Source organism: Camelina sativa, chromosome 9, assembly GCF_000633955.1.
Source record: "Camelina sativa cultivar DH55 chromosome 9, Cs, whole genome shotgun sequence".
NCBI classification, from domain to species: Eukaryota; Viridiplantae; Streptophyta; class Magnoliopsida; order Brassicales; family Brassicaceae; genus Camelina; species Camelina sativa.
In genome coordinates, this window is record NC_025693.1 from 25913652 (window position 1) to 25925132 (window position 11481).

At 38.3% G+C, this 11481-nt stretch overlaps 5 protein-coding genes across 6 annotated transcripts in view; 2 read left to right on the forward strand and 3 right to left on the reverse strand.

Moving 5' to 3' along the window:
* On the forward strand, positions 993-2830 carry LOC104712294 (tRNA (guanine(26)-N(2))-dimethyltransferase-like). Its single transcript, XM_010429148.2, has 5 exons — positions 993-1641; positions 1786-1986; positions 2090-2390; positions 2483-2545; positions 2642-2830. Exons 1-5 carry the CDS (start codon positions 1004-1006, stop codon positions 2744-2746), a joined length of 1308 nt encoding a protein of 435 aa, XP_010427450.1. The 5' UTR covers positions 993-1003; the 3' UTR covers positions 2747-2830.
* On the reverse strand, positions 2977-4354 carry LOC104712295 (40S ribosomal protein S26-3). The gene is made up of 5 exons (XM_010429149.2): positions 4247-4354; positions 4041-4133; positions 3867-3951; positions 3622-3755; positions 2977-3229 (listed from the first exon to the last, which is right to left on the reverse strand). The coding sequence occupies exons 1-5, from the start codon at positions 4247-4249 to the stop codon at positions 3152-3154; spliced, it is 393 nt and encodes a 130-aa protein (XP_010427451.1). The 5' UTR covers positions 4250-4354; the 3' UTR covers positions 2977-3151.
* Positions 4707-6372, reverse strand: LOC104712296 (superoxide dismutase [Mn] 2, mitochondrial). The gene is made up of 6 exons (XM_010429150.2): positions 6019-6372; positions 5884-5930; positions 5665-5790; positions 5253-5309; positions 5099-5176; positions 4707-4968 (listed from the first exon to the last, which is right to left on the reverse strand). Exons 1-6 carry the CDS (start codon positions 6323-6325, stop codon positions 4861-4863), a joined length of 723 nt encoding a protein of 240 aa, XP_010427452.1. The 5' UTR covers positions 6326-6372; the 3' UTR covers positions 4707-4860.
* Positions 7314-8484, forward strand: LOC104712297. The gene has a single exon (XM_010429151.2). It carries the CDS (start codon positions 7528-7530, stop codon positions 8254-8256), a length of 729 nt encoding a protein of 242 aa, XP_010427453.1. The 5' UTR covers positions 7314-7527; the 3' UTR covers positions 8257-8484.
* The window catches only part of LOC104712299 (probable LRR receptor-like serine/threonine-protein kinase IRK), a 4919-nt gene continuing 3385 nt past the window's right edge, over positions 9948-11481 (reverse strand). Inside the window, exon 4 of one of the 2 annotated variants that reach the window (XM_010429153.2) lies at positions 9948-11481. In XM_010429153.2, coding sequence (XP_010427455.1) covers positions 10247-11481 — 1235 coding nt within the window. In that variant the 3' untranslated portion in view covers positions 9948-10246. The other variant, XM_019229353.1, reaches the window with a different exon arrangement.

Consider the following 11481-nt stretch of genomic DNA (forward strand, 5'->3'; position numbering starts at 1 on the left):
CCCCCCCCCCCAAAAAAAAGAGAAAAAAACGAGATTCACGCGAAATAACAAATTTTGTTTTGTTCTTCTTTCTCAATCAACAACAATCCGATTCAATATAACACCCAAATCTACACCAATCAAAAAAAAAAAATTATCCCAAAAATTATTGTTATCTCATAAAAAAAAAAATGAAGATTTTGATGTAAAATTATGCTTCAAAGAGACCAAACAACAATTAATTCACCTCAACACAAAAAATTTCCAGCTTTTTTTTTTTTTTTTTTTAAAGATCTTATGAATGAGTATGAACGTTACACCATACACAATTTCAAACCCAAAGAAAAACAAAATCTTCGAAAGGAACAAAGAGAAACAGATATGAGTAAAATAAAACGGCAAAGAATTTTTTTTTTTTTTTGGGATACCTATTTGTAATTCATTGATCAATCGAGAAGAAACCGAAATAATAATTTTTGTTTTTGTTTAAAACAAAGAGAGGAGAAGAATTATCAACAACAGGAATAGAGAGAGTAATGGATACTTTATAAATTAATTAAAATTTTATAAAAAGAAATATGGAATGTTTATAATAGTGAAGACCCTAAATCAATCTGCCATGTTTGTATCATTTAAAAAAAAATTAACTTCACCTGCCCCAGTCAAATAAATGAAAAAAAATATATATATTTTGAATCTTCTTTCTTCTTCTTCTTCTTCATCTTTGTCTCTCACTCTTAATAGTCATAGTCAAAAAAAAACCCTAAATTTCTTCTCCCAAGTCCAGAAACAGAAACTCTAATTCCATGAATGGGAAGAAAGCGTATCGTATCTTTTCATGGTATCGACTGTAGACGATTCACCCCAACACAAACTCTAAAATCTAATGATAAACTTGATGACGTGGCTTTACTAATACGAGGTTTCATCTTATCCGTACACGTGTCTTTATTTCGGACGGGACTAATTAATTTAGATAAATGGAATTATTAAAAAAAAAAATAATCAGAATTTTTTTCCCGCTATGTTGTTAACTCTCTCTCCTAAAACCCTATCTTCTTCTTCTTCTCTCACTCTCCACAAATCTCAAAACCCTAGATGTAATAAATCCCCAAATTCAGCTCGATTCAAGAGTTCGAAACAGAGATCTCATCCCATTCTCGTGAAATCCGAAGTTCAGATTGAGAGAGATCTCGAATTCGAACCGGGAGATACTTTTTTCCGCCACGAAAGCGCTACAGGACGAGACCTCGGCGTGTTATCGGCGACGCTGTACAAGAGATCCAATGGAACTTTACGGGTGCTGGACGCGATGTGCGGATGTGGAATTAGGTCGCTTCGTTATCTTGTGGAAGCAGATGCTGATTTCGTGATGGCCAACGACGCCAACGATGATAATAGGAAGGTGATTACTGATAATTTGAGTAGTAGAGTGGAGAGAGGTAACGGAGATGAGAGGAGATGGGTTGTGACGCATTTGTTGGCTAATAAAGCTATGATTGAGCGGTACATGGTTGCTGATTTTTTCGATATGATTGACATTGATTCGTTTGGGAGTGATTCGTCTTTTTTGAGAGATGCGTTTAATACGTTGAGATTGGGTGGTTTGCTTTACTTGACTTCAACTGATGGTTACTCTTCTGGTGGTCACCGACCTTATAAGTGAGTCAAAAAAGCTTTACTTTTTCTGGTTTTGTTTACTGGGTTCATTAGTTAATCATAGTAACAATTTTGGGAACATGCTATGATTTAGGGACTAAGGAGGTTTGGAAGTTTAAACATTTCTTGGTTTGTTTTCATGTGTAGTTCTTTAGCAGCCTATGGAGCATTTATTAGGCCAATGCCCTTTGGGAATGAGATTGGGCTAAGAATGCTTATAGGTGGAGCTATGAGAGAGGCTGCTCTACTTGGTTATCATGTTACGCCTCTTTTCTCATACTATTCTTATCACGGACCTGTGTTTCGAGTCATGCTGAGGGTTCACCGTGGGAAACTACATGAGGACAGGTTTTGTTTTTTCTTCGTTCTGAATTCTGACTAATAGGATTCGAATATTGTTGGTTATGTTTGCTTTTTGTAATTGGAGTTTTCTTGTGTCTTTTAACTGCAGGAACTATGGTTTTGTCACGCACTGTAATCTATGTGGCCATTCTCGTACATTGAGATTTGATGAACTTGGTTTGATGGGATGTCCCTGTAGTGATACCAAGGCTTCTTCTTCACTGGTTGTGTCTGGACCAATGTGGCTTGGACCGCTTCATGATGCGTCGTATGTGAAGGAAATGCTGGAATTGGCAAAGGAATTGGGGTGGATCGGTGAAGGCACTGGCGTGGATCTGGAGAAGCTTCTCAGTATAATGATTGAAGAGAGCGATCCAAGACTGCCACCAGGATACACCAAAATGGATGAGGTACTCTGAAACCATATGATTCATTTACATTTATAAGAAAGACGCATTTCATCAACCTTACATAATAAGGATTTGTTTATTTTGTATATTAGATGGCCAGCCGTGCAAAGATGAACTCACCTCCGTTGAAGAAGATGATGAGTGCACTAGTTAAGGTGGAGTAGTAATTAAATTCTCACAGCTTTGATCTCTGAAGTATTTGATGTGCAAAGTACAAAGCTAAAACGCTCTGCTTTTTGGATTTTTTGCAGGAGGGATATGCTGTTAGCAGATCTCACATTATCCCCAACGCTCTCAAAACAGATTGTCCCATGTCAAACTTTGTAAGGATTGCCCAAGAAAATTTGAAGAGTTGACTTTTTGATACATCTTTCATTTGTGCAACAGAGAATTTTTGTTACATTTTTGATAGATAATTTTAGTAACCTCTGTTTCTTCCTGTTTCTACTTTACAAAGGAATCACACCCAACACTCGACTTGTCAGCTTATGACAACTTAGGAGATACCATTTTGTTTTAATGAGTGAATCTTTCGTCATTCATACTTGTCTTCAACCAAAGGGTATCAAGTTGCACTAATCAAAAAGAGTCGAAAGAGTGAAGTCAAATAAGCTGAGAAAAAAATTGGTCTTAAACATTTAAAGCTTCATGCGGCAAAATCATCTGTAACAAAATGTAGAAAACATCTTCAAAAATTTCAGACAAAAAGGAGACTGAAACTACAATAGAAACAGTTTTGGGTTGCAAGCTTCTTAAAGTCTTCAGGCACGAGGAGCAGCAGGTGCACCACCAGCGGGGCGAGGAGCCTGACCAGGTTGTGCTGGCTTGGGTGTATCCTCCTGAAACAATTTATGATTTTTTGAAACCATTCAGTCAGAAACTTTCCTCAAAACAATACACTGAACAGTAATTCTAAACGAGACTAATACAGTGCAGAACACTAGAGATTGAAACAACTATTCAAAGTAGACTGTTGAGCTAACCCTTCTAGCATAATTCGTAAGATGTATCACAACCAGAGAGATATACTAATCAGCTGACTTTATACTAAATGAAAAATACAGGAATTCTACTTCAAACCAATTGAAGTTCCCAATTATTATCAGAAGACAAGACAGATTAAGCAAAACTGATTGCCGAAGTACACAAGAACACACTGATTGCCTCAAGGACATAATCAAAAGGAGACAAAGGTAAGTCTTAATTGAAATGAGTGTATCGAGGAGCTAACCTTGCGTCTGGCAAAACGAGGTGGAGGGGTACGAATCCTACGGTTGGCGGTGGATCGGACTCTCACAACGTGAGAGTGGATAGCACATGAGACACAGTATTGTGTCTTAGCGTAAAGCTTTGGGAGAGTGTAACCTACCAATCCAAAACAACATTTATAAATCAAATTTAACACACACAATTCCAAAATGGTAAAAAAAAAAACAAATACAATCAAACAATGCGTAATGAGGAAGCAACACATACCATCGTAGACGCTGGCTTCTTGAACATCTCTAATCGCAGCTTGCTCAACAATGTTCCTGACGATAAATCTCTTGATCGCCTTATCCTATGTAAGTAATAGAACCAAAATCAAATTAATTTTCATTCTTAGACAAAACTTAGTATCGGAAAATGATTAGTAGGGAGAGATCAAACCTTGGGGCAGCATTTGCCACAGTTGGAACACCTGATTGGTTTCACATGACCACGGTTATGCTTGTTCCTTCCACCATTCCTACGTTTGAAAGTCTGCAAATAAACAAACTCGAATTCAATACACAATTTTTGCTTTCCAAGTCTCTGGTGAGCTTGACTCTGTGTTCTAAATGATGAATCTAATCAAAGAAGGAGAGAAGACTTGCCATGTTGTGCAGCAGAGAGATTCAAGCCTCCTCTTTGCTTCAGTTCTATTTGATGCGGCGGCGACAAGGAAGCACAAGATTGCAGTAACCCTAAAATTCGCGGAACAATCTTTAAATATATGCCGACCATTTCCGTTTTAGGGTTTTTATTTGACTATGACTTATTTGGGCCTTTGTTTGACCCATTTCAATCCCATGTCTGCTTCAAGTTTTTCTACCAAACGGGCCACTAAATACAAATAATTTTATTAAGAGAACCATTTGGAATTTTTTACATGGTTGAAAATTTTCAATATTCTTTTTTATTCAAATTTATCTTTTATTGAATCTCAAATATTAACACTTTGTTTATTTTAACTATATTTTAAATTTTTTACATCTTCTATATGTTTATAACTGCTTCATCAAACCAGACCAAATATAAACTTACTTTTATTTTAGTTTCCAAAACAACACCAAAAAAACCATTAACAAAACATTTATTATCTTTTCAAGGTACACTACACAGGCATTTTTAAAGCTTCTGTTCTGTTTTACAAACAAGACAACATAACCCCTATTTAAAATAAAATAAAACTACAGACTCCATATGCATATTTATACATACATAAAACTCAGTTTGTATCAAGATCACGGCTATGCTTCTCGAATATGTCCGCCGCATATTTCCAGTTGATCACGCTCCATATGTTCTTCAAGTACTCCGCTCTTGCATTTTTGTACTGCATTACCCGCACCGAAATGATCATTAGTTAACATTCAGTTCGATGATTTTCTTACTAAAACTGATATGTTCAACAACTCTATATATTAGGGACTAGGGAGTGTCATAATTGAGATTAGATAGAGTACCTGTGGATAGTAGGCATGCTCCCACACGTCAATCCCGATTAGAGGAACCAAGTGTGTTCCTTTAGTCACCAATGGATCCTGAATTTTCTCTATACGTCAAATGTTTCTTCTTTCTTTTTGTTTGTAAAAATTCTTAACTAATACATTGATCTACCTGATTGGCTGTGGTCTCAACGACAAGTCTCTTTAGCTCTCTGTCTAGTCCAAGCCACTAATTCATTCAAAGCAACCAAAAAAAAAAAAAAATTACCAAGTGTATTTACCAATCAATCAACAATATTAAATATAATGACAGTTTTCAGTTTTTCTATATTTCAACCACGATTTAAGAGATAAAAACGTGCCAAAGTTCATAGGTTTCATAAACTGAAAGAAATGGTTCATCGTTTGCTTATATACTTGTTACACTAACACATTTTTCTGGACATTACTGATATAAGTATATCCTTTTTCCACCCAAAAAGAATCTTACATCACATATCCGATTCAAATAAAACAGAAAATTTACGTCATTTCAGAATATTTAACCAAACGTATTGTTAATGAGACTCTAACAAGAAGCTTACCACCCATCCAGATCCCTGCACAGCTGCTCCTTCTGCGTTCATCTTTTGGATCAATCCCTCTAAGGATCCAAAATGAGCATCAATCGCCGAAGACAAAGGATCATGCGGTGGCTTGCCACCTCCTTCCTACACCATTTTAGTTTGACCCATTATATAAGAGAGGAAACAAAAATCATCATATATAGAAGATGGAGTAACGAAGAAGTAACATATTAATACATGAACAGGGGCTAGGTTTTTCCAGAAGATTGCATGGTTAACGTGACCTACAAGCAAAGCAAATTTAAAATAAATCAAATTCCACCGGAAGATTGTAATTAGATCTTAGTCGTCTAATTAGAGCTAGGTTTTGACCTCCGCCGTTGAACTTGATGAGGCTTTGGAGTTTGACGACAGCGGAGTGATCACCGTCGGCCATGGCAGAGCGAAGGCTGTTGAGGGCTTTGTTGTACTGAGTGACATAAGTCTGGTGGTGTTTCTGGTGATGTAGCCGCATGATCTCCTCGCTAATAACTGGCTCTAGCGCATCATAAGCGTAAGGAAGATCAGGCAGTGAAGCTGTCTTCATTGATTCGAGACACGGGTCCATGGTTGTTCCTCCGGCGTCGTAAAGACTCGCTGCGAAGATCACAAGGACGATAATGAACACGACAGTGGTCATGCTTTTTTTTTATATATATGTACACACTAAGTTAAGCGAGAGGTGGATTTTATTTAGACAAGTATACGAAGAGATTAAGCCACGTAAGATTTGACTCATCCACTTGTCGATCTGTAATGCTTCATGGCTTTAGGCCTTTTGCATAGTTGCCAAGTCTGATTGTTGCTCGTTTTGTGTCGCAACCTTATTGCGATGGTTATGAACTTATGAATTATGATGTTGTTGTTATGTGGGCAAACGCGATATAAATCCAAAGCTCAGTCCAATGATCTGATCCTTATATGCAAAAGATCAACGCAAATTCAGATTACAGTATTGTGTCAGCGCACTGAGCAGCCATGTGTCACGTGAAATCATTATTTGTTTCCGCGTTTTTTTTTTTTTCCTCTTTCATTATTTGTAGAGTTCCGGAGTCCGGACCATGGCCATGTTCTCTTTGGTGCTGCCGGGCATGGTCTATTCGGTGCAAACGACAAAGTCCATAGCGAAAATAAAAAGAAAACAAGCGAAGCCCATAAATCATACGAACCACAAAACTTTCTTCAAAAAACTCAAAACGAAAGGCCCAATACACCGTGGAGTCTGACGGGGCGTAAACAATGGTCTAGATTAAAAATGACGTGGAAGACACAAGAACTCCACAGTTTAAATCACTCACCAGCGTGTGCCCGCCGAAGCCATGCACACAGCTAAACCGCGTCGCCACGTTCTCCTTCCCTTATAACGCCTTCACGTATAATCCAACCGTCCAATTTAAATCCAACGGTGAATATCAAATCTCAATCGAGTCATTATCGTTGTTTACACTTTCCAGGAAAATAATAATCAAACTACCTAAAGCCAACTCAGACTTTTTGAGGATAACGTGAAGAATAAGTTAAACGCGATTTCTACTATCTCTAAATCTCAACCGTCCGATCACAAACAACTTACACAAACTCGAAACAACAAAAAAAAAATTAGTTATATATAAATAAACTAATCATGTTATTGCCATTGGATTGTGTGTGTGGCTGCGTCAGTAAAACGTATTCTTATAAGCAACAAACAAACCATTGGTGTGAATTGTGATTTGCTTCTTCTATAAAGAAACCGTCAAACTGAATTCATTTTATTCATATATAATTGCGTGAAGCAATCTCCAAATCTAAAATCCGCATCTCCTTTTCCGATTCGTCTATCTGCAATTGAATCTTCCGGAAATGGCGGCGTCTGCGAGGATTTCTTGCGGAGGAGGAAGTGCATGTGCCGTTCGTTGTGATCGGCGTACGGTGGATTTGAATTCTCGATCGTTTTGTGTGGTTCCGGTGACGAATCGACGGAATTTGTGCGAGATCGGGAAGGTTTCGATGTCGATGGATGATTTGCCGGCAACACGGTCTGTCGCGGTGAAGGTTGATCGGATCGGTGAGAGGAAACGTGGCGGATCATTTGTGTCGAGGGAGAAGCTTGATGTGTGGTTGAAGGATTCGGTTGTTGAGATCGTGAAGAATCTTAGGGAATCTCCGTTGTTGATGCACTTATACGCGGAGGCGAATGGTCGTTTGACTACGACGGCGACGAGTCCGGAGGCTGAGGATTGGCCGGAGATGAAAGGGAGGTGGGGTAGAGGAGAAGAGAGGACACCGGAGGGGGTTATATTCGTGGAGAAGCTTAAGGACGGCGACGTAGCGGATCGAGAAGGAGATGATGATGGTGAGGATGATTACCACACCGACGGTGGCGCGTGTGGAGATACGAGCGCGTGGGGGATTGTGGCGCAAGGAAGAGGAACGGATTCTGGACCGGTTTGTTATTTATTGAAAACGACCCGGGTTGGTTCCGGTATGGGGACGGTTTGCACCCATTTCTGTTTGGTTAAGGTTAAGAGCTTTAGGGAGACGGCTATGTCACAGTTGAATAACTCGTGGTTGGTGCAGACTGGTCAATGAAAGCAAAGTGATTATCCAAAGGATTGATCTGTATATTTTTATTCACTTTGGGTTTTGGATTATGAAACCCTTATGGATGATCAAAATAATTTGGTGAACTAAAATGTAAATAAAAAAGGTTAAGTTGATTGGGTTATAGTGATTGGTTTTATCAAAGAACATTGTTAGTTTGTTACTACTATTCTAGTAGAAAACTTATGAATACAAGTAGTAGACCAACTTGTAAGATCAAGAGTTTCCTGGGTGATATGATACTCCATCACACTACAATATGCAAAAAGTGTAGACGAAGAGAAGAAGAAAATGAATTAACGACGACGACGACGACAACAACGTGGGACTGAATATAATTGTGATGATTGTATGTATTATTGGATCATTACAGCTCTTTGCCGCGTGAATCTGTCGAGAATGGATTTGAGTTTTAAGGCCTGTGTTTAAATAAGGACGGTATAATAGACCTTTGTTCCTCTAGGCTACGGTTTGTGTTTGTATGCTCATTCGTATATTATTATTCTATGATTGGCTCAATTTCAATGCTTATGAATCAAAACACTCATGAAGTGATGAAAACGATTACTTTGACTTGGCACCATCACCCTCTACGAGTAGAAAGAAAGAAAGGAATCGGTGCTAGTGCTGCCATCAACTCCCAAGCTTACTAACACTTATACTTGTGGAGTTCTCGTTGACCATACATTCCGGAACATATCCTCTCATTTATCTACGAGCAACTCCGAGTTCTGCAAATTGACCTATGAGTTTGAATCTTTTCTCTTTCAAATGGAACAAAAAAAAAATAATTGTTTTGGAACCTATAATTATCCTTGGACCGGAGTTCGTCAAAAAAAAAAAAAATTATCCTTGGACCGGTTATGCTGTTACATATTAGAAGTTAGTTTGTGTTTTTTTTTTCAATAAAAGATTGCACATAGTATAAACATGTAAAAAAAAAAAAAACTCAAAAGTTCAAACCGTGTCTATTGTTTTCTTGTCCCACAAATAGTAAGAAATTGACTCCTAACTCCTAAGTTTTTTTTTTTTTTTTTTTTTTTTTTTTTTTTTTTTTTTTTTTTTTTTTTTTTTTTNAAAGGTTAGCAATTATGGCTTAGAAAGTGTCAAACCGTTAGATGCCATCTCAATTTAATGCAATCGTTTATTTTTCCAATGAAGAATTAAGTTGTGAATTAAAAAGTACTTAGAAATTTTGCACCAGGCTCGGTTTTTGATTCGGACGATGTGAATTTAGTTAGTTCATCGTTGTCTTCTATTCTTTTATTGAAACGATAAATTTATACTTCCACTGTCGTATTAATTTCTTCTTTCCCAACTCCGAGAGAGAAAAACATGGTCTGTTTCAGACAGGGCATGCTCAATTCCTCTTTTATTGGCCATTGAAACTAGGGTTCTTCTGTTAGTAATTACTCTAAAAGCCAAAGCAAATAATGTACTATTTTAATTACCGATTCTTGAGACGTTTCCTCGATTCCCATAATCCAATAAAGATCAGAAGAGACTAATTGATGAGTTTTCACAGAGTCCCATGCACATGGTTGCAACAAATGAAGCTTCTTGAAGTTTTTGGGAGTATTATATAGCTCTTTCTTGATTCTTGATGTTCTTAGCCCTAAGCTTCTTTTGTTTGTCTCACAAGAAACTTTATCTTCTATATGACTGCTAAGGTTGAAACCTGAAATGAATACTACATTTTTCTTTCATAACAATTAAAGATTTTAACAAAAGAGTCCCAAATTATGGAACCCGGTGAAGACAAATCCGATAAAACACTAGAATGTTAAGAACAATAAACAGAGGAAGCTAAAAACAGATAAACTGAAACTAAAAGACACAAAACATAAAACTTAGGAGATTTATCAAAAAAAACAAACACAGACAATGATCTCTCTTAGACTCTTACAAACCAAAAGAACAAACCGGATTCCTCTTCGCCGGAACTTGGTAGTGAAAGAACATGTTAGTTTTGATTTTTTCAACTCGAACCCAACTCATCTGAGCTCCCAGAAGGGCATCTGATCATCCTCAATATGTTAACAGCTTCTCCCATGTGTGGTCTACTAGATGGAACCTGAGAAGTGCAAATAAGCCCTAGTTTTATCACTGCAATCGCTTCTTCTACCGGAAACTTCCCTTGCAGCCTCGGATCAATACATTCATCTGCTCTTCCATCTTCAAGAGCTTCTCTCACCATATCACACAGAACCACAACATCATCTTCCATATACTCCACAGGCTTTTTACCTGTAACCACTTCAAGAACCAAGACTCCGAATCCATAAACATCGCATTTCTCTGTTATTTTCACTGTTCTACAAGCAAACTCTGGAGCCATGTATCCCAAGGCACTCTGTATCTTGCTGCTCAGAACGTACCTATCTAGCATGGGTAATAGCCTTGCTAATCCGTAGTCTCCAACTTTAGGCTCACCAGAGCTGTCTAGCAACACGTTGCTCGATTTGATGTTGTAGTGGATGACGTTTGATTGGTGCAAATAGGCTAAGCATTTGGCTGTACCGAGGATGACGTTGAACCGGTCATTCCAAGAAAGCGAGCTACTACCTCCTGGTGCTTCGTGTAAGTGTTTATATAAACTCCCACCAGAGAGAAACTCATAGATAAGAAGCTGAAGAGATGTTGTCCAGTAATAACCTTCGAGTTTAACCAGATTTGAATGCCTGAGTTTCCCAAGTTTCTTGACCTCTCTTTCGAATTCTTCCTGAGACTTGACGAGACTCGAGACAGTGAGCTTCTTGATAGCCACGGGATAGCCATCTCTGATAACTGTTCTGTACACTGCTCCAAATCCACCTCGGCCGAGCTCACAGTCTTTGTTAAGCAGAGCATGTGTTCCCGTGCTGAAATCAGGTTCACCTGAGAACATCACAAGCTTCCCTGAGTTGCTATCAGTAGTGGGAGATCGGCTGAAGTCATCTCCGCCTGAGAACGTAAGCGGTACAGCTGATCTTGAAACTGTTGATGCGCGCACTCTCAGATTAAGCACTGTGATGGCTATTACACCAACCACAATGGCTGCAGCAGCACTAATGGCTATTAAAGAAGATATACTAAGGAGTATTCTTTTGTGACCAGCACCAGCAGGCATTACTTCACCCGAGGAAGGATCGATAGTTGAATTAGGATTCAACACAATCGGTTTAGGGGCAACAGCGGGACAAGAGTTATTGACAACAGCACCGCAAATTCCCG

Coding starts and splice junctions, on each gene's coding strand:
- LOC104712295 (XM_010429149.2), bottom strand. Junction 3,756..3,866: donor AGAAGCCAGCGTCTACGATG/GTATGTGTTGCT, acceptor TTGGATTGGTAG/GTTACACTCTCCCAAAGCTT. Junction 3,230..3,621: donor CTCGTTTTGCCAGACGCAAG/GTTAGCTCCTCG, acceptor AAATTGTTTCAG/GAGGATACACCCAAGCCAGC.
- LOC104712294 (XM_010429148.2), top strand. CDS start 1,004: ATGTTGTTAACTCTCTCTCCTAAAACCCTATCTTCTTCTTCTTCTCTC. Junction 1,987..2,089: donor GGGAAACTACATGAGGACAG/GTTTTGTTTTTT, acceptor TTTTAACTGCAG/GAACTATGGTTTTGTCACGC. Junction 2,546..2,641: donor TGATGAGTGCACTAGTTAAG/GTGGAGTAGTAA, acceptor GATTTTTTGCAG/GAGGGATATGCTGTTAGCAG.
- LOC104712296 (XM_010429150.2), bottom strand. CDS start 6,325: ATGACCACTGTCGTGTTCATTATCGTCCTTGTGATCTTCGCAGCGAGT. Junction 5,931..6,018: donor CATCAAGTTCAACGGCGGAG/GTCAAAACCTAG, acceptor CTTTGCTTGTAG/GTCACGTTAACCATGCAATC. Junction 5,310..5,664: donor TGCAGGGATCTGGATGGGTG/GTAAGCTTCTTG, acceptor TGAATGAATTAG/TGGCTTGGACTAGACAGAGA.
- LOC104712297 (XM_010429151.2), top strand. CDS start 7,528: ATGGCGGCGTCTGCGAGGATTTCTTGCGGAGGAGGAAGTGCATGTGCC.